Below are 20,747 nucleotides of genomic sequence, written 5' to 3' on the forward strand. Positions count from 1 at the left end.
GGGCCGGAAGTGCCTCCCTTCCTTTTCTATCTTTTTCGCTCACTCTTTTGGGGGGGGGGTCAGAGGAAAGCGCGCCCCCAGTAGAGCAATGAGGGACACTTGTGAGAACTAAAGCACAGAACACGACTTCCGAGTTTTTTCAACTGTACCGGAAGTGGCACCTCTGTCTGACCCATAGAGGGAATAACACAAAACAACACAACCTCCGGTTTGGGCCCGCTGGACCTGAGATGACCCCCCCCTTCTCTCCCTCTTTTTAACACTATAACACGATCAGGGGGGCTTTATCCGGTAGGAGGCCACTTCGACGGAGGCTTTTTTGGGCCTACTTCCGGTGTAGGGTCCGTCTCTCTTAATGGTCCGCCTCCCTTTGTTTTGGACTTCATTTCCCAGCAGCCCCAGGCGAGGCGGTCAATGGCGAGGGATTATGGGAAATGGAGTCCAAACGGCTGGAGAGTGTTGTTTTAGGCCTGCTAGGCCTCAGTGACTTTTGTAAGGTAATTTTCAGCCGTCTATGCACGCTACAAACCCCAGGAAGCCTGTATCACGGCAAGGGTGCATCCACACTGTATAATTTAAAGCGGTTTTGACGCCCGCTCCCATAGTTCTGCGCTGTGAGAACCCTGGGATTTGTAGTTTTGTAGGGCACATGACACATAGGGAGATGCGACCTATATATGAAACATTAATTAATCAATTAACTTTCATGTTTAGATTTGGGTCCTGTCTCTGAGATGTCTCATTATGTATTTGCAAATATTCCATATAATATATTCCAAATATTCTAAAATACATCTGGTCCCAGGAATTTCAGATAATAAGGGAGACTCAATCTATACATGAAATGTACATGTCCCACACCCACAAGTGACATAAATGATCTGCTGCCCGTTTACAACTTTGCAATCTGATTTTTGCATTATAAGTGTGCAACGAAGATGTGCACTTCAAAAAACAAGCTTGCAATGGAGGCATGCATTTGAGGGGGAAATGCGCAAACATATACTTTTAGTCATTGGAAGAAAATTGTATTAGAAAAACACAGAAATATGTTTTAAATTTTTTCTATTGGGGCTGAAAAACAACAACACATACCTTGCAATGTGATGTGCATAAAATAATTGTATAAAACTGTATACAATAATTGTTTAAAATTAAGTTGTGTGTATAATGTGCTTAATGTGTATTATTGAGTATTACTATTATTATTATTATTATTATTATTATTTCATTTACTTATATCCCGTCTTTTCTCCCAATACAGGAACTAAACAATGGCTGAGATTAAGCAAGCGCCAAACAGGGCTTTTCAGTTAGATTTTGGTGTGAACTTTAAATCACCCTCCTTTGAACTTTCAGTAACCCAAGTAAAAAAATGTGTTCTTAACATTTAATGAGGATAGAACAATCTGTCTTATCAAAAACCGATTTGCCTCCCTTTTTGCCAGGTCAAGTTGTCCTCGACTTCCAGGTGCACGCTTTGATGCTTCTTCTGTCCAATTTAATTGCTATTATAATAATGCAAGTCTAGTTCATTATTTATTTTTTAAACAGAACACTTAGCCATTTTGATAATCTTAATAAAACCAAAACATTGCTATTTAAAATAACTAAGTCCAGCATATTTTATAACTATATCTTGTTTATTATCAAAGATATAACCCCCCCTTTGTTCTTACAAATCAATATATTTAATAGATAACAGTGTTATAAAAAGCTTATCTAAAACTCTTTCTTTTACTAACTTATATATTTTTATAAAATTCCCTTTCAGCTGACCTTTGCTCAATCCTATTAGAATAGATAATAATTATAATAGTATACATGTATATATGTGGTTCCATATTATCTATATATGTAATCTAATTATAGCATACGATTATATTGTCTTACACGATTTCTACTCTATTTATGTGTTTCTAACTTTTATTAAATCTTATGTGTTTGATTCAAATCCATTTCTCTCACTTGCCAAGAAAACCCTGTGATACATCTAGGGTCACCATAAGTCAGTGGTCCCCAAACTGCAAACTGTGCTCTTTAAGGGATTTTGGACTTCAAATCCCAGATTCCCAGACTATTGGCCAACATGGCTGAGGCTTCTGGGAACTGAAGTCCAAAATCCCTTAAAGGGCACAGTTTGGGGGAGGAGGGTTACAACGAGCGAGTTGGATTCCTAGAGCGGCAGGGAAACAAAAGGAGACAGAGACTAATTCCTAGAGGGCAAGGAGAGGCACTTCCTACAGGCCAAGCCCCGCCCCTTCCGGCCATGGTGGTGGTGGTGGTGGTGGTATATTCCTAGAGCGTCGCTGGAGGGAAGTCCCTGGAGGTGCCAGGAGGGTGTTGGCTGCTTCTTCCAAAGCAGAGGAGGGCTGGAGAGTCTAGTGGTGAGGGGCTTCTAGAGCCAACACTTAACAAAAGGGCTCCCAAAGAGGGTGGTTATATATCTGAGGCTGCATCTGCACTGCAGGAATGATCCAGTTTGACACTGCTTTAACTGCCATGGCTCCAGGCTATGGAATCCTGGGATCTGTAGTTTGTGGGGGCACCAGAGGTGCATTAAAAAGATGGCACTGACACTGGATGCTGTTCTAACAAGAAACAGCTGCCAGTTAACTATTGGAGTTTAATTTTAAAAATTGAAATAGTCATTATTGTTCTAGTAAGTTGGTGGGGAAACAGTGATCCTGTGGGCCACTGATATTGCTGGGGTTTGGTTCTAGGACCCATCCCCACCTATGGATACCAAAATCTATGGATGCCCAAATCCCATTACATACAGTGGCATAGTAAAATGGTGTCCCTTATATAAAGTGGCAAAATCAAGATTTGCTTTTTGGAATCTATATTTTCTGGAATATTTTCAATCCATGAATGCTTGAATCCTTGGATAAAAAAAAAATCCGTGTTTGTGGAGGGTCGGCTGTAATAGCCATAATTTTTTTTAATGATGATGAGTTTTAAAAAATGGGTGTGTTTTTTTTAAGGCCATTTGGTTTAAACCAGCCAACCCTGATATGCTGTGAAAGATTTGGTTCTCTCCCTGAGCCTTGGTTTTTGTCTTCTGTACAGATCGAGAAGGCAGTTTCCTGTTAAAAACTGATGGTAAAATGCCATCCTGCCTCAAAAGTATTAACATGACTGTGTTCATCTTGTTTTTTTTCCAGGCCCTTTTTAGTTTTCTCCATCCTAACCTTCAGATAAAAATTAGCAGAAGAAGGAGATCTTTCTTCATCTACTTTGGAAGCAGCCCAGAAGCACAGAACGAAAATGGAAGGGCAAGAGTGGGATGTTCCCAGGTTAGGAATACGTTCTTGCACCATTCAGGAGGAAAACAGTGGAACCTTCTGGGGAAGCAATATTCAGGAGGAGAGCAGTGGAGCATACTGGGAAAGCACCATTCAAGAGGAGAGCAGTGGAGCGTTCTGGGAAGACACCTTTCAAAAGGAGAGCAATGGAGATTTCTGGGATAGCACCATTCAGGAGGAGAGCGGTGGAACATTCTGGGAAAAACCAACAAAGGACAGCCTGGAAGGGAATCTGCTTCATTCAGATATTCATCGACATTTTTTCAGGAAGTTTGGCTATGAGGAGGCTCAAGGGCCCCGAGAGGTTTGCAGCCACCTCCACACACTCTGCCGTCTGTGGCTGAAGCCAGAGCGACACTCTAAGGCCGAGATCCTGGACCTGGTGATCCTGGAGCAGTTCCTGGCCATCCTTCCCCCAGAAATGGAGAGCTGGGTGAGGGAATGTGAGCCAGAGACCAGTTCCCAGGCAGTGGCCCTGGCTGAAGGGTTCCTCCTGAGCCAAGCAGATGAGAGGAAGCAGGAAAAGTATCAGGTGAGAGAGATTCATCTTGGTAGTTTCATTTAAGAAGGATATAGACAACTTGGAGCAAGGTCAGAGAAGGGCTATGAGCATGATAAGAGGTGTAAAGAACAAAACATATGAGCAGATATTGAAGGAACTGAACATGTTCAACTTGGTGAAGGGAAGACTGAGGGGATGACATGATCACATTGTTTAAATACCTCAAGGGATGCCACAGAGAGGAGGAGGCAGACCTCTTTTCTGTTGCTCCAGAAGGTAGGACCAGCTCTAATGGTTAGAAGTTATAGGAGAGTAGATTACACTTGGACCTTGGAAGGATCTTCTTGACAGCAAGAGTGTTTCGGCAATGGAACCCATTGCCTAGAAAAGTGGTGAGGTCTCTCCTTCTCTCGACATCTTCAAAAAGAGTCCGGACCTGCTGAGGTTGCTTTAGCCAGAGATCCTGCATTGAGCAGAGATATGGCTGCAATGGCCCATGAGGCTCCTTCCAGCTCTATGGTACTAGGTTCTCTTTCATTCTTTCTCAACGTATCATAGAGTTGGAAGGGGTCTATAAAGACTATCTAGCCAGGGCAGTTAAAGTGGTGTCAAGCAGGATTATTTCTGCAGTGCAGATGCAGCCTTTGGGGGGTATTAGTTGTGACACAGGAGCAGGTCACCCAAGCAGAGCTTTGCTTTTTCTGATCTTTCTTTTTCTTTGTGTTCCTTGCTACTCCTTCAGAAGCTGGACAGTTTTGCAGATGAGACCAGTGAGGGGGAGAAATCTCCTTCGGTGATCAAATGGCTCATCCAAGATGGGAACAGATTATCCATTGCAATGGGTAAGGGCTAGTTGGACAGTTCCCCCCTCTTCTCTCAAGTAAACCTAAAATCTCTATGCTGTGTGGGTTGCAGCACTTTGAAAGTTTTTCAGGTCCTAACCAGCACCTTGAAGGGAGAAAATACCTGTGGAAGGGGGTGCTTTGTGGGTTGGTATCCTGCAGTGAATCTACACTGTAGAAATAATGCTCTGGCACGTTTAACTGCCATGGCTCCTTCCTTCAGAATCCTGGGATTTGTAGTTCTGTCAGGCACCAACTTTATCGGGCAGAGAAGGCTACAGACCTTGTAAAACTACAAATCTCAGGGTTGCACAGGATCGAGCGACAGCACTTAAAGTGGTGTCAAAATGCATTACGTCTGTAGTGTAGATGCTCCCCTAGACACAGACACTCACTTCCTTTGCCCTTTGTCTCTCCGCAACCTTCTGTTTCCCTCCTTGGAAGAGTCAGTCAGCATTCCTTGCCTATTTAGCATCTCCAGTCCTCTCTGAGGAATTTATTTTTCCTCCATTTTGTTATTTATGTGTTTTGGGGTTTGGGAGAGAAACTATATAGGCAGGTCTTGCTTCTCTTCCCCTGTGGCATTTAAACATGGGTTCTCTGTGTGAACTAGAAAATGTCATGTTCATTTGTAATAAGATTCTTTTTTCTGCATCTTTTAAAATTATCCTTGAGTCTTTCTCCCTTAGCAGAGGTGAGCAACCATTGGGATTTTGTAACAGTGTTTTAATTGTAAGCCACCTCGGTTGTATCTGACAGAGAGGTGGGATATAAATAATAATAATAATAATAATAATAATAATAATTATTATTATTATTATTATTATTATTATTATTTATTGGGTTATGGGGACACACTAGCCCTCAGGGGACTTTTTTTGCAACTCAACACATTCCCAATGGTCCCTAGGAGCATGGATGTTTAGCCTGGAGAAGAAAAGGTTAAGGGGTGATTTGATAGTCCTGTTTAAACACTTCAAAAGGGATGTCATATTGAGGAGGGAGAAAGCTTGTTTTCTGCTGCTCCAGAGACTAGGAACTGGAGCAATGGATGCAAGCTGCAGGAAAAGAGATTCCACCTCAACATTAGGAGGACCTTCCTGACAGTAAGGGCTGTTCGACAGTGGAACACACTCCCTCGGAGTGTAGTGGAGTCTCCTTCCTTAGAGGTTTTTAAATAGAGGCTGGATGGCCATCTGTTGGGGATGCTTTGATTTAGATTTCCTACATGGCAGAATGGGGTTGGACTGGATGGCCCTTGCGCTCTCTTCCAGTTCTATGATTCTATGTTAATTCTGCCTTATTTGCAGATCCACATACCCTTGGTCATTTTAGGCCCAAGAGAGACTTTGCTTTCAAGATGATATGACCTGGAAGTCATTGTAATAAAATTGTACCATACCCATCCTGTAGGGGAAATTAAGAGCGAAAAAAGTGTTTATTATTATTTTTTAATGAGAGAGGCTAAGAACTGCCTTGGCATGTCACACATTCCCCCCCCCCCATCTTATTGTAACACCATTCAGTTCCCTTGTCATCCACATTTCATCTTTTTCTCCCTAGTCATTTACCATTCTGTGTCCAGTTATTACTTCCTGGGATTTTTCTTTCTTACATTTCTCCCCAGCTCACCTCCATATTTTTCTATTTATTTTTGTTCATTTATTTTTTAAAGTTTTTTTTCCTAAACCTTCCAGCTCCAAAATTACTTCCTTTCTCTTGCTGCCTTCTAGTAGTTGGTGTGTATTGAATTGCTTTGTCTACATTTGTGCACATATGGAAATATTTGAATAGAAAAGTAGAAGTGGTTAATAGCCCCACCTGTTGCATTTTCCATTCCTCACAGGAGGTGGAACATCACCCATACATACTAGTGCATCTCTTCATCCTGATGTACCCAGAAGAGCTTCTGCGAAACTGGTAGGTGACATGATTCTCCGTGGGCCAAGAACAGGGATCATTGCAGGTTTAATTTTCCTTTCCGATAGGAGTCAGCATTTCCTTCATCCCAGATGCCACTGTCCTGACTACGGAGGAAGAAAAGAAGAGGCAGACACAACTCCACCATGCCTGGGCCCGGAAATAGATGAAAGGTCCCCCATCCATCTCATCTGCCACTGCCCTGGCTGTGGAGGGAGAGAAGAGGAGGCTAGCATGGTTCCATTAAGCCTGGGTGCAGTAGTAGATGATAGATCCTCCCTCCAACCAGCCAGTGCTCTGGCATCGGAGGGAGAGAAGTGACAGGCATCATGCCTCAACATTGGGAAGAACTTCCTGACAGTAAGAGCTGTTAGGCAATGGAACACACTCCCTCGGAGAGTGGTGGAGTCTCCTTCCTTGGAGGTGTTTAAACAGAGCATGTGTGGCCATCTGTCGGAGGTGCTTTGATTCTGTGATTCTGCATGGAGAAGGGGGTTGGACTGAATGGTCCTTGGGGAATTCTTTTATGCCTAGGCCCAGAAGCAGATGAAAGGCCCTCCCTTCATCCCAAATGCCACTGCCATGGTTGCAGAGGAAGAGAAGAGGAGGCAAGCATGGTTCCATCATGTCTAGGCCCAGAAGTAAATGAAAGGCTCTCCACCTTTCCCAACTTCTGCTGCCCTAGCCTCAAAGGGAGAAGAGGCAGTATCTGCTGGACTTTATCCCCTACCACATTGCCATCCCCTTTTCCTCTTATGTCATGTCTTAATTAGATTTCAAGCCCGAGGGCAGGGAACCAGTTATTTTTTCCATTTGTCTTTTATTTGTAAAGACCAGGTACAGTCATGGTGCTCAATAAATAAATGATAATAATAAAAACAAAATTTCTTTCTTCAGATGACCTTTGAAGAGGTGGCTGTGTATTTCACGGAGGAGGAGTGGACCCTCTTGGATCCAGGCCAGAGAGATCTTCATAAGGAAGTGATGGAAGAGACTATGGAGGTTCTGTCCTTTCTTGGTAAGCTTCCCTCTTTCGTGCGGTTAATCAAATCACTTTACATGTGCTAAAAGCAATGGAGTCTAACTATACATCTGCAAGCTGAAAAATGCTGTTCCAGTCTGCCCATTTTCTGAGATCTCATCCCACAAAAACCCTAAGCTGAGAGATCATTGTCAGCACTACAACAGATGGTGCCAGGCTCAAAGGCACTGCTGTGTAAAGTCCACGGGGAGGAGGACTGGCCTCTCTGAAAGATACCCTCACCCAGAAGACTTTCTTTACCTCCATTGACTGTTGCTGAGGTGATTTTGTCAAGGACTATTCCAAATGACAAATTATTTAAGAGCAGGTGAAAAGTAACGAGGGGGAACTCCTCCTCTAAGCCTCACATCTTGCAGATTTACTCCAACTGCATCTGAGTCCACTTGTTTTCTCTTTTGTCACCCAAAGATGTAAAAAGAGCCTGAATGTTCTAGAAGGAAGGTGAGCACTTGAAGGGAATGGTTCCCTCATTTCCTCTAACTTTCCTGCAAGGGGAAAGAAAGAGGTGAGCAGTTGTTGAGGCATGGACCAGCATGGTAGAGAGGTTTGAGGGCTGGACTATGAGTTTGGAGACCAGGGTTTGAATCCCCACTCAATCATGGAAACCCACTGATTGACCTTGGGCAAGTCACAGCTTCAGAGGAAGGCAAAGGCAAACATCCTCTGAACAAATCTTCCCAAGAAAACCCTGTAGGAAGCCTTTGTTGGGTTGATTTAACACGAATGGAGGACTGGTGTTGTGGATATAAATTCTTGCTTCTGTGGATCTTTGTACATGAGAACAAGGTCCCACAAAATTAATCTCCTGCTCTATTAAAGAGTCAACTATTTTGCGCTCCCATTATTTATCCAACAATGGCAGTCCAACCCCTGCCATGAATGAATACACAGTCAAAGCACCCTAACAGATGACCGCCCAGCCTCTGTTTAAAAGCCTTCAAAAAAGGAGAAACCACCACTCTCCAAGGCAGTGTATTCCACTGTTGAATAGCTTTTATTGTCAGCTCTTATTCCTAACTTTTAGGTGGAATCTCTTTTCCTGCAGTTTGCATCCCTTGCTCTATGTCCTAGTCTCTGGAGCATCAGAAAACAAGCTTGCTCCATCTTCAATATAACATCCCTTCAAATATTTAAATATGGCTATCATGTCACCTCTTAACCTTCTCCTCCCCAAGCTAAACATACCCTACTAAGTTTCTTCTCAAAGAATAGCGGTATATTTCTATACCGCTATTCCAGGGATCACAGCGGTGTACAACAGCAAGTAAAACATACATCATATCATAAAAATTGTTGTATTTTTACGATGTGATGTATGTTTTACTTGCTGTTGTACACCGCTGTGATCCCTGGAATAGCGGTATAGAAATAAATTAAATTATTATTATTATTAAAAGGGTATGATTTTCAACATTTTGGTTGCCTACTTTGGACACGCTTAAGCTTGTCAACATCCCACTTTAAATGTGGTGCCCAGAATTGTATGTTTATCCTTATATAAGTAAATATTTCTGTCTTGATTGGTTGATGCTATGTAAAAACATGTTTTGTTAGTTAACAGTGTAAAAAGAAGCTCATATTGAAGATCCTGGGTTTTTATAAAAGCATATTATGGCTTTAAACTAAATATTTAATGAAAACTTTAATCTAACTCAACCTATTTTCTCTCTCTTTGTGATCACACTACCGTCATGATCAAGCAACTCACAAAGATGAGAAACCATTTAAATGCTTGGAGTGTGGAAAGACTTACTTTCGGAAGGAACACCTCACTCGTCATCAAGCAAACCACATTGTGGAGAAACCATTTAAATGCTTGGAGTGTGGAAAAGGTTTTAGTCAGAAGGTCAGGCTTACTCGTCATCAAGCAACTCACACAGGGGAGAAACCATTTAATTGCTTGGAGTGTGGGAAAGGTTTTGTTTGGAAGAGAAGCCTCATTTGTCATCAAGCTACTCACACAGGAAAAAAACCATTTAAATGCTTGGAGTGTGGAAAGAGCTTCATTCAGAAGATACATCTCACATATCATCTAGGAACCCATGCTGGGGAGAAACCATTTAAATGTTTCGAGTGTGGAAAGAGTTTCAGTTGGAAGGGAAGTCTCACTTTTCATGAAACAACTCACACTGGGGAGAAACCATTTAGTTGCTTAGAGTGTGGAAAGAGCTTCAGTCAGAAGATATATCTCACTTCTCATCAGTCAACTCACACAGGAGAGAAATCATATAAATGCTCAGAGTGTGGAAAGAGCTTCAGCCGGAAGATGAATCTTACGTATCATCAAGCATCTCACACTGGGGAGAAACCATTTAAGTGCTCGGAGTGTGGAAAGAGCTTTTGTCGGAAAACGCACTTTGTTTATCATCAGGCAATTCATACTGGGGAGAAACCATTTCAATGCACAGAGTGTGGAAAGAGCTTCAGCCGGAAAACACACCTCACTCGCCATCAAATAATTCACACAAGGGAGAAACCATTTAAATGCATGGAGTGTGGAAAGAGTTTCAGTCGGAAGATACACCTCACTTGTCACCACAAAACTCATGCTGGAGACAAATCATTCAAATGCCCGGTGTGTGGAAAGAACTTCTGGCTGGAGCAACATCTCATTGATCATCAAACAACTCACACTGGGGAGAAACCATTTAAATGCTTGGAGTGTGGAAAGAGCTTCTGTTGGAAGAAAAGCCTCACTCATCATCAAGCAATTCACACAAAGGAGAAGCCATATAAATGTCTTGAGTGTGGAAAGAGCTTCTTTCAGAAGACACGACTCACTACTCACCAAGCCATTCACAATGGACAGAAACAGTTTGTATGCTTGGTGTGTGGAAAGTATTTCACCTGGAAGAAAAACTACATTCATCATCAAGTAACTCACATGGGAGAGAAACCATTTAGATGCCTTGAGTGTGGAAAATGTTTCAGTTTTAAGAGATACCTCACTCGTCATTATGCAACTCACACACGGGAAAAGACGTTGAACTGTTTGGAGAGTGGAGAGAGCTTCCATATGAACATTCATCTCACTCCTCATCAAGCGACTAATGTAGGGGAGCAATCATTTGATCCCTCGGAATATGGAGCAAACTGTGATAACACAAACTTCTTTTAGCATTGAGTTCAAAATGATATTCAGTTATTGGGATTGCTAACCTCTGTTTCTGAAAATATTCACCAGTTTCCTTTGGTGAAATAACTAATGAAATATCTAGAGAGATCTTGTAGCACATTTGGGACTAACTAAAAGAAAGAAGTTGGCAGCATGAGCTTTCCTAGACTCAAGTCTACTTCCTCAGGTGCATTTGAATTCTACCTAATGAAGTGTGATTGAAAATACTTAATATTGAGGAAGAAAGGATAATTCAAGTTTTTCCTCTCAATAAATGCATAATAATTACTGGACAATATTTATTGCCATGTCTAAAAATATACACAGTAAAGAGGTTCGATAGATGTCTCAAATCCTGTATAGGTTTAAATAATACATTTTGTATTGCTTTCTTGAAAGATAGGAGTTGAGAGTTTTATCTAGTTTAATCTGAACAATGTATGTTTGAAATTCTCTTTTGTATGTTATTATCTTAATGTATTATTTTTGCAGTGAAAACTGTATGCTCCTATTAAGGAAAAGAAGTTAATTACAGGTTGAGTCTCTTGTATCTGGAATTCCGAAATCCAAAGCATGTCAAAATCCAAAATTGTGCACTTGAGTAGCAGGGATGATGACACCTTTGCCTTCTGGTGGTTCAGTGTACACAAACTTTATGTCATGCACAAAAATATTTAAAATATTATGTTGAACATGAATTGAACATGAGTCAACAGTGTGATGCGGCAGCTAAAAAGACCAATGCGATTCTAGGCTGCATCAATAGAAGTATAGTGTCTAGATCAAGGGAAGTAATAGTGCCACTCTATTCTGCTTTGGTCAGGCCCCTTCTGGAATACTGTATCCAGTTCTGGGCACCACAATTCAAAAAGGATGTTGACAAGCTAGAGTATTTCCAGAGGAGGGCAACCAAAACGGTGAAGGGTCTGAAAACCATGCCCTATGAGGAACGACTTAGGGAGCTGGGGATGTTTAGCCTGGAGAAGAGATGGTTAAGAGGTAATATCATAGTGAAGTCGAAGACTTCTCTGAAGATGCCAGCCACAGATGCTGGCGAAATGTCAGGTAGAAAATCTTCTAGAACATGGCCACATAGCCTGAAAAACCCACAAAAAACAATAATAGCATAGTCCTCTTTAAGTATTTGAAGGGGTGTCACATTGAGGATGGAGCGAGCTTGTTTTCTGCTGCTCCAGGGAATAGGACCCAGAGTAGTGGATGCAAACTACAGGAAAAGAGATTCCAGATCAACATTAGGAAGAACCTCCTGACAGAAAGAGTTATTTGACAGTGGAAGACACTCCCTTGGAGAATTTTGGAGTCTTCTTCCTTGGTGGTCTTTAAACATAGGCTGGATGGCCATCTGTTGGAGGTGCTTTGATTGTGAGTTCCTGCATGGCAGGGGGTTAGAGTGGATGGCTTTTATGGTCTCTTCCAACTCTATGATTCTGTGTACAAAACTACCTTCAGGCTATGTGTATAAGTGTATATGAAACATAAATTAATTTTGTTTAGACCTGGGTCCCATCTCCAAGTGACCTCATTTTATATATATACAAATCTTCCAAAATCCAGATTCCTAAGCATTTTCAATAAGGGAGACTCAACCAGTATTAAAAATTACCATAGTTGACTTTAGGAGTCAAACCCATTGATCCTCATGTTAAAATTCCACTAGTTGTTTCATGAGCTTGCAACGTTGAGGTTGAATATTAATTCCTTCAAACTGTGGGAAACAGGTTATTCCCATTTATGCTAGTACTTTTCTTGTACTTTAAAGGTGCTGCCCCCATTCTGGATTTTTCCCCTCTAGATGGACTAGAAGGGATATAATACAATTTATCCAAGGGTACATTGGCAATTCAACATGTTTGGAAACTGTATGTTTGGAAATGGCTGTCCTAAAGTATGAGAGCTCATCACTTGTATATTAGAGTCTGTTCAAATAACACTTTGTGAATGATATGTATATGTGTTTTCTGCCCCCTTCCATCATCTACAACATGCATGTTGTTTACTTGCCCCTCAAACATCTTGCTTATTAAAAGTTGGTAAGAAGTGGCATTAAAGGCTAATGAGGAACGATCTAGTGACTAAGTGTGTGGATTTAGTGTCTTATATATTTTGTTCCAAGAGTGTGGGGAATGGGAGCAGAGGAAGAGAGATAGGAACCAAAAGAAGAGGAGATTTGGTGGAAAGTGAATGCAGAAAACCTCCAACATACATATCCATGCAATGGCTAGCAGTGAATAAGCAATGCTAAAGGATTGCAAAGTAGTTCAGTAGGATTTATTTCTGTGTATGAAGAGAGCATGGATCTTGCTAAATGAATCTTTTGACTCAAAACATACAGCTCTGCCCCACCAAATTCCTCCAAGCCTTTGACCCATTGAATGAGGGAGTGGGCGGAAAGGAGAATGCAGAGAAGAAGGTGGCTAAAAAAGGATGGCCAAAAAGGGCTGAGGAAGATTATTTACTGTATATACTCATGTATAAGCAATTTTAGTCAAAAACGTGACCAAAAAAACTGGGTTGACTTATTCACATACTTAAGTACTGTACCTTAACTTTTATCAAAATAGGAATCACTACCTCCTTTGAGTAAAGTGGCGAATGGCGGGAGCTTAGTCAACCTTAGTCTAAAGCACCGACCACCCCTATCCTCTCTGCTGTGGGGCTGCTTCTGGCCTTTTTGAAAGCCTGGGTGAAAAAATGACAGCGTGTTTTGGCATCATTTTCCTGTCCTTCATCCTTTCCAGTGAAATTCTTTACAATGAAATGCACTATTATAGGATGGGGGACACCTGGCTTGACAACAATATATGTGAAAGGGATCTAATAGTCCTAGTAGACACCAAGTTGAACATGAGTCAGTGGTGTGATGCATCAGCTAAAAAGGCCAATGCGATTCTAGGCTGCATCAACAGAAGTATAGTGTCTAGATCAAGGGAAATAATAGTGCCACTCTATTCTGCTTTGGTCATGCCCCACCTGAAATAATCCTGTGTCCAGTTCTGGGCATTACAATTCAAAAAGTATGTTGAGAAACTGGAGCGTGTCCAAAGGAGGGCGACTAAAATGGTGAAGGGCCTGGAAACCATGCCTTTTTAAATATTTGAAAGGATGTCATATTGAGGAGGGAGCAAGCTTGTTTTCTGCTGCTCCAGAGACTAGGACCCAGAGAAGTGGATGTAAGCTACAGGAAAAGAGATTCCACTTCAACATTAGGAGTAACTGCCTGGCAGTAAGGGCTGTTTGACAGTGGAACACACTCCTTCCTTGGAGTGTAGTGGAGTCTCCTTCTTTGGAGGTCTTTAAACAGAGACTGGATGGCCATCTGTTAGGGATGCTTTGATTGCGAGTTCCTGCATGGCAGGATGGAGTTGGACTGGATGGCCCTTATGGTCTCTTCCAACTCTACGATTCTATGATTCTCTGAGAGCGTCCCAAGGATAAAAATGTTTTAATACTACTGCACTAAACTGCTTGCTTGCTACCAAAAGTGGACAAAAACCCAAATAAAATGTTGGGTTGTATGAGTGTACAACTCAGTTGTATGTGTGTACATCTAGATGCTGTACACTCACAAGGATCCTAAAGTTTAAAAAAATCTTGCAAGTATTTTACAAAACTGTATTTTATTTTGCTTGTTTTAAATTAAATCTGTATGACCTGTTGCCATGGACATTCCCTTTTCATCTGAAAATGATGATACCTTTGTTTATTAATACAAAACAAAAGAGGCACTGGCACGGATGATCAATCAGTTTAATAAAAAGAATATTTTAGTAAAAATATTGCCGTATCTTTTAAATTGACACATCCCAAATCGGTCTTTTATTATGGCTTTGATCCACAGAGCAGCAGTCCGCCATCGAGAAGATCTAACCTAAATTACATGAAAAAAGTAAGTAGCATCAGAAATCATACATCTTCCAAAACAGTAACACAAAATTGTTCTATCATTTTTAAGTAAAATATTTAAATCTTACTATGTATTACTATTTATTTCATTTCACTTATATGCTGCCGTTCTCCCAGAGTGGGAACCAAGGCAGCTTACAGACAAAATCAGTTAAAAGCAAACACAATTAAAATAATCACAATAAAGGTTTAAAACAGTATAAAATTTTTAAAACATATGAAAGTTAAAATAAATAAATAAACAAAGCACACAACCTAATAAGAGGTCTCCCTGAGAGCAACCACATATTAAAAGATCGTAAGATCTCAGGGTAGCATACGCCTTCAAAAAAGTAACAAACTGTGTCACTGAAATGGGAAAGGGTGCAAGTTTGCATTTTAATGAAAACAATGTGTATCTAAAACCAACAACTAACCTGTTTTAAAAAGAAACCTATTCATACATGAATTTCAACAGTGAATTAAAGGTAATTTTCTATACTCACACTGAACTATTTTTTTTCTCCCACTTTTTAGGATCTAGCAATCTCATAGCTATAGCTGGGGCCTGATCCGTTGCTGCTACACTCTCTACCTAGATCCACTAACCTGTTTATAAGTTTTCATCCATAATGTATCTTTTCTTTAGCAGGTGTTCCTTCACTTCCTTACTCTCAATGTAAATTTCAGACACCATGTGACCAGGAATATACCCTTGTTTTTCTTCACATTCGCCTCTGTAAAAACCCTTGTCATCTTTGTTTCCAATCACTTTTAGAATCTGACCCTCTTTAAAGGATAATTCCTCTCTAGCTGCCTCAGAATTAGGAGACGTTATTACAGGATCATAGTCAAAGAGTGCTACAAACAATCTTTCCGAGTCATCGTTAAATGTATCTCCAAAAATTAAGCTTCTTTGAGTGCTTGAATTAGGCACTGAAGACGTGGTTTGGCTCTTTCTCAAAGCGAGGGTTATAATGTCATCTTTTGTCAGTTCTATCAGAGATGTTGGCCTCTCCTGCAGCCTCTCAGTTCCTTGACCATCATACTTCACTCTGTCCTTCTCCTCTTTCTCTATGTCTGAGAGATCAGAACTATAATTGTGGTCACCAAGAATAGTCTGCCAACTTTCAGCTCTTGATACTTGCTCCATTTCAATTTTAGAAACCTTCAGGTTAGAGGGTTTCTTCTCAAAGAGACCCTTCTTTGGTATAAACTCTTTTGAAAAGACACTGGACTCAGGACTCCAGGAACCTGCGCCAGAATGCTCAGGATAATGTTGCAAAGGTGAATTGTTTGCTGTCATATTGCTACACTGGGTGACGGGATAAACACAGATCTTTTTGCTGTCTGGTTGGCTTTTAAACGTGGGGTTTCTACCATGCAAATTTTCTTCTGACCATTCCTTCTGAGTGTCTTCAGCGAATACGTGCGATGCTGCTTTGACAGAATTGGCCGATTCCCCACATCCCGATGCAGGGAAAACATGTTCTGAAGACTGCTTCCAAAGAGAGGTAGGTGGGTTGGAATAACCCTTATCTCCACTTCTTGCGCGGTGAGAAGTTGACCGCACAGAAGAGGATCCCTGATTCTGAGTAATGTTCCCTGGTATGGCAGTGTCTGGCTCTTTGCAGTTAGAAGTAAAGTGAATTGTGAAATTGTTATCTGCACTGGGCAGGTGGGAGTAAAAAGGTCCATCTTCAGACTCGGGAGCCTGGAGGCAGGGAACAGGTTTTGACAATAGAGAATGAGGTATGTGCAATAAAACCGGTGGAATTAAAGCAGGAACAGAATCCACAGACTCTCCGAAGGGGGACAGCGTTCTTACAGAAACCTTCCAGGATCCGTGAAACATAAGGAGCTGAGATGCCGCTAATGAAACACTTCCAGCCGTTGGCGACATAACTTGTGTTACTTTCTTTCCATTTATATAAATAGCATAGCCAGTGACTTTTACCCCATTGGATGATCCCACTTTGTCAATTGTTACTGGTAGCCAGCTAATAATGAGAAACCCTGCAGAAGAACTGGGCTGAACTTGGACATCCAGGGGAGCGTTAGGTGGCCCTGCTAACAGGGTAGTAAATGTAATTACGCTCGATTTCTGTTCCAAGTGGCCTCGAGGAAACAGCTCTTCATGAGGAGCCCGAGTTTCTACTTTTATATTGTACTGGCTGTTAGGTTTCAGGTTCCGGAAAGTATACCAATAGATCCCTGCCTTTGTTATATCATATTCTTTTTCATTAAGATATATTGTATGATTATAGTTGCTATTACTTGGCAACCAAGTGATTTCTGCAGATGTTGCAGTGTAGTCCCGAATCTCCAAGAGGGTCGGTGAAATATGGAAACTATTTCCTATAAGGAAAGTACATTGTAACTTATCGGAATTTCCTTTGTCCGTCACACTTTCCACTGAAATCCGATAGGAACGAGTCTTTAGGTCCAGGTTCTCAATCACAGCTTTCATCTGGCTGCTGGGCTTCACATTGCAGCATAAATCTCCATTTATATAGATGTTATAGCTATGCACTTCCCCACAGTTGTCTAGTATAGGGGGCGGATCCCAGCCTATGACAATGGATGTAGCAGACTGTCTGATAAGAGTCAGATTCTGGGGATAAGGCACGGCTGTCTGGTCACCACACGGTCCTCTTCCCAGTCCGTTGGACAAGAGATTAACACACACGTCTTCGTCAGGGCTGTCACTCTTTTCTTCACTGCTAGCATTTTGGCAGGGGCAACCAATTTCATGACAGCAACGATAAGATATGTCAGTTGCCTCCGATGGAACAAAACTTATTAGGTCATTACCTGAAACTTCTTCTACCAAATTTGAAGGTACCATGCCTCTTCTGCCATCCATCAGCTCCCCTTCATAGAAGCCATCTTCATCCATGTCCCCACAGATATAAACATACTCTCCAGCTGTGAGGGGAAGCTCTGCCTCAGGATTCTTGTTAGGGCCGTCAAAAGGATCATAGCTGTATCGTGCTAAAAAGACGCGAAGTTTTGCAGGGCCTGGGTTTTCCAGCTCAAGGTTTACAGAAACCTTATTTGTCTCCAGTTCTTCTGCTTCACCTACTATATCTTCTTCTCGATTAAAAGAGGATTTAGAGTTATTCTGCTTGGAATCAGATTCAGATGAGTCTGAGTGTGATTCTAGCTCTTTAGCTGTTTCTGGCAGACCAGTACAATCTATAGAAGCAGAGTCTTTATCATTTATGTTCTTACCATGGTGGAAATTGTGACAGCTATCGTCGTTCCATTTTTCTTGGCAGATTATGGATGTAGAACTGTAGGTTGCATGAAATAACTCTGCTTTCAGAGATCCAGATTTCTTATTCTGCAGTTCTTGAGCCAAAAGATCAAAGTGTTTAGTCTGACTATGACATTGGTTTTCTAATTCTTTTACTTGATGTTGAAGTAGTTGTACTGCTTCTTCATTTTCTCTTTTTGTTTCTGTTTGGATTTTCTGGAGCTGACGTATTTCTTCCTCTTTCTTCTGTAGCACTAATAAGGTTTCCTCATGTTTGGATGCTAACTGTCGTCGTCTTTCCGCTATCTCTTTCAAGTTGTTAATTACTTGTTCTAAATTCTCCACTTTGCTTTCAAGTCCCTTAGTTGACTGGACAGCAGAATTGCGATCATTAGTTGCCTGAATCAATTTCCTCTTGATTTCAGCATTTTCATTTTCAATCTTCTCTATCCATTCATTCTTCTTTTGGAATTGAGAGTTTTCCTCAGTAATCCTGACATTTTCCTTCAATACTTCTTTAAGCTGCAATTCCAGATCGTCATATCTCTTTTGCTTTTCCTCCATTTCGTGTTCAAGAGTTTCACACTGTTTGCTTTTTTCAGAAAGCTTCTCTTTTAATACTTGTAAGTGATATACACTATCTGAATCTGTTTGTAAAAGGCTGTTTCCATCGTTCTGAGTGCCATTTCCAGCTGGCTGCGATTCCAGTTCTGGGTTTTTTACGAATGTATTCTCTGCTTGTGATACCTGCTTTGGCAAAGATGCATCCTGCAAATGTGTCTCTAACGGTATTTCCTGTATGTTACCAGTATAATCTGAACTCACTTTAGACTGCTGGAGAGATTCCCTCAGATTCTTAAGCATAATCTGTCTCTGTAATCGCAGGATTTCTCTCTGAGATTCTCTCAGCAAGCGATCAAAATCATAGATGTTGAGCAAAGAGCTGTTCTCCTTGCTTGCAGACAGTTTGGCATGCAGCTCCCAACATTCTCTCTGTAAGGCGTCCAACTGTTTGTCTTTAGTAAACAGGATACCAGCTTGCTCACTCAGGTCTTTGGCCCGCTGCCGAGCAAAGGAAGTCTTGTACAGGTCCATATCCGAGCAACTCATGGCCAAGGGGATTGGGCCGTGGCCGATTCTGAGGCTGGATTCTTGGAGTCTCATGGCCCTTTCCTCCAGCCTCTTGGCGATGCTCGCCAGCTCAGCGTTCTTCCTTTTCAGCCGCTTCACTTTGTCCTTCATTTCAGGGAAGCTGCTTTTCCTCAGCAGGCTGTTCTCCTCCTTGAGATGGGTGCACCTTTGCTCCAGACCTGCCAGAGCTTCCAAGAGGTCTGCGTTCTGCCTCATCAGCCGGTCATAATTGCTGCCTGACAGCCACTCCGGGGTCTGGAGCTCCTGCTGTGGCTGATCCTTAGCAACATCTAAAGGCCCTAAGACATTAACTTTCCCTTCTGGGGGTGCGTCCTCAGACTCATCCTGTTTAGCTGAGTCCTCCAAGAGCCCCTCTTTGTCCAAAGCATTCCCAGGCACCAACTGCTGCTTCTGGGAGCAGTCGGCCTTGCTCTCCACGTTGTTCTCTTCTTGCCAGAGGAGCAAGGCCTGCTGCTGTTGTTGCTCTTCAGGGGACTGGCACTGGTGGTTCAGGTTGCTGTCCACAGAGCGGGATTTAGAAGCTGCGCAACAGGCGGCCACCAGGCTCTCCAGGGACCGAGGCCTACGCTTGGCTGGTTTGGGGCCGCTACTGTTAGAAGAGGCCTGTTTGTTGGTGGCTCTCTGAGGGCCCCCCGGTGCCGAGGCCTGGTCCCCTTCGAAGCGCTGGAGGATGTACTTGAGGAAGAGGCTCCTCTCTAGCTCCAGCTCGGCTTTGAGGTGGCGAATACGAACGGCCTGCTCGCTGTCGACCTCCCAGCGGAGCTTGCCCAGGACTTCTTGGAGCTTGGCGCGACCTTCGCTGCTCAGGCCAGGCCCTGGGCCTCCTCCTCCACTTTTTGGGCCTCCTCCTCGGTTGACTAACTCCTCGGCCAACTGGCGCTGGAGTTCGCGGGCATGTCTCATGGCGGAGTCCCTCTCCCTCTGGAGCAGCTCCTGGGCCTCCCTGAGCTCAGCCTCCTTCCAGCGGAGGAGCTGCCGGATCTCAGCCTCACGCTCTCTCATCCCTTCCTCCTTCAGCTGGTGGAGCTCACGGGCCCGCTGCTGCTCCCACTTGGAGCGAAGCTGGTCAGACAGGCGCTGGCGCTCTCGCTCGGCTGTCTCGCGCAGCTCACGGGCCTCCAGGGAGAAGCGGCGGCGGTTCTCCTGAGAGCGGAGGCGCTCGGCCTCCAGCTCTGAACGGAGCGCCTCCAGCTCACGGCGGTGGTCCTCGTGGGAACATGAGGAGGAAGATGGTGGCTGGCCACTTCCAACTCCTCCTCCTCCGCTGTTGGGTTGGGACGAGGCCCTGCTGCGAGGGGATGAGTGGGACGTACCCAAAGGAGGAGCAGGAGGAGGAGGCCCGCCACCGCCACTGCCTCCGCCTGAGGCGGGACTGTCTCTAGTCATGCTGTGTGTGCGTCTGAGCAGAAATTTTGCAGGAAAGAGTTCAACAGCACGCATGCGCGGGCCTGACTCCGCCTCTTCCTCCTTCTCTTCCAACCGTCGCTTTTTGACCATTGGTCACCTTCTGGAACATTCGGGGTTGCTCCGTTCTGATGCCCCCTCCCCTTCCCCTGCCATTGTCTCTCTCTCTCTCTCCCTCCCTCCCTCAGTCAAGGAGGACTAGCTCCATTGTTTAGAATAGAACAATTCTGGTTCTTCAGGGGTTTTTGTTTTTGTTTTTGATTTCATCTCCCAGAAGCCTCAGCCATCTTGGCCTCAGGG

General features: G+C 42.9%; 2 protein-coding genes across 3 annotated transcripts; one reads left to right on the top strand and one right to left on the bottom strand.

Annotated features, from left to right (window-relative positions):
* Positions 1–249: 249 nt before the first annotated feature.
* Positions 250–13,196, top strand: LOC149320584 (uncharacterized). 2 transcript variants are annotated; one of them, XM_089503702.1, is made up of 6 exons: positions 250–291; positions 3,168–3,840; positions 4,553–4,652; positions 6,499–6,572; positions 7,470–7,590; positions 9,315–13,196. In XM_089503702.1, the coding sequence occupies exons 2-6, from the start codon at positions 3,271–3,273 to the stop codon at positions 10,730–10,732; spliced, it is 2,283 nt and encodes a 760-aa protein (XP_089359828.1). In that variant the 5' UTR covers positions 250–291; positions 3,168–3,270; the 3' UTR covers positions 10,733–13,196. The 2 variants fall into 2 exon arrangements, with proteins under 2 accessions (XP_089359828.1, XP_089359821.1); XM_089503695.1 differs by lacking the exon at positions 250–291 and adding an exon at positions 2,310–2,387.
* A 1,330-nt stretch (positions 13,197–14,526) lies between these two features.
* Positions 14,527–20,509, bottom strand: LOC149320585 (peripheral-type benzodiazepine receptor-associated protein 1-like). The gene is made up of 2 exons (XM_089502622.1): positions 15,242–20,509; positions 14,527–14,618 (listed from the first exon to the last, which is right to left on the bottom strand). The coding sequence occupies exon 1, from the start codon at positions 20,481–20,483 to the stop codon at positions 15,246–15,248; it is 5,238 nt and encodes a 1,745-aa protein (XP_089358748.1). The 5' UTR covers positions 20,484–20,509; the 3' UTR covers positions 14,527–14,618; positions 15,242–15,245.
* Positions 20,510–20,747: the final 238 nt, after the last annotated feature.

Source organism: Sceloporus occidentalis, unplaced genomic scaffold (assembly GCF_023333645.1).
Source record: "Sceloporus occidentalis isolate IW3139 unplaced genomic scaffold, rSceOcc1.0.p SCAF_1, whole genome shotgun sequence".
NCBI classification, from domain to species: domain Eukaryota; kingdom Metazoa; phylum Chordata; class Lepidosauria; order Squamata; family Phrynosomatidae; genus Sceloporus; species Sceloporus occidentalis.

Coding starts and splice junctions, on each gene's coding strand:
- LOC149320584 (XM_089503702.1), top strand. CDS start 3,271: ATGGAAGGGCAAGAGTGGGATGTTCCCAGGTTAGGAATACGTTCTTGC. Junction 6,573..7,469: donor GAAGAGCTTCTGCGAAACTG/GTAGGTGACATG, acceptor TTCTTTCTTCAG/ATGACCTTTGAAGAGGTGGC. Junction 7,591..9,314: donor GGAGGTTCTGTCCTTTCTTG/GTAAGCTTCCCT, acceptor GTCATGATCAAG/CAACTCACAAAGATGAGAAA.
- LOC149320585 (XM_089502622.1), bottom strand. CDS start 20,483: ATGCGTGCTGTTGAACTCTTTCCTGCAAAATTTCTGCTCAGACGCACA.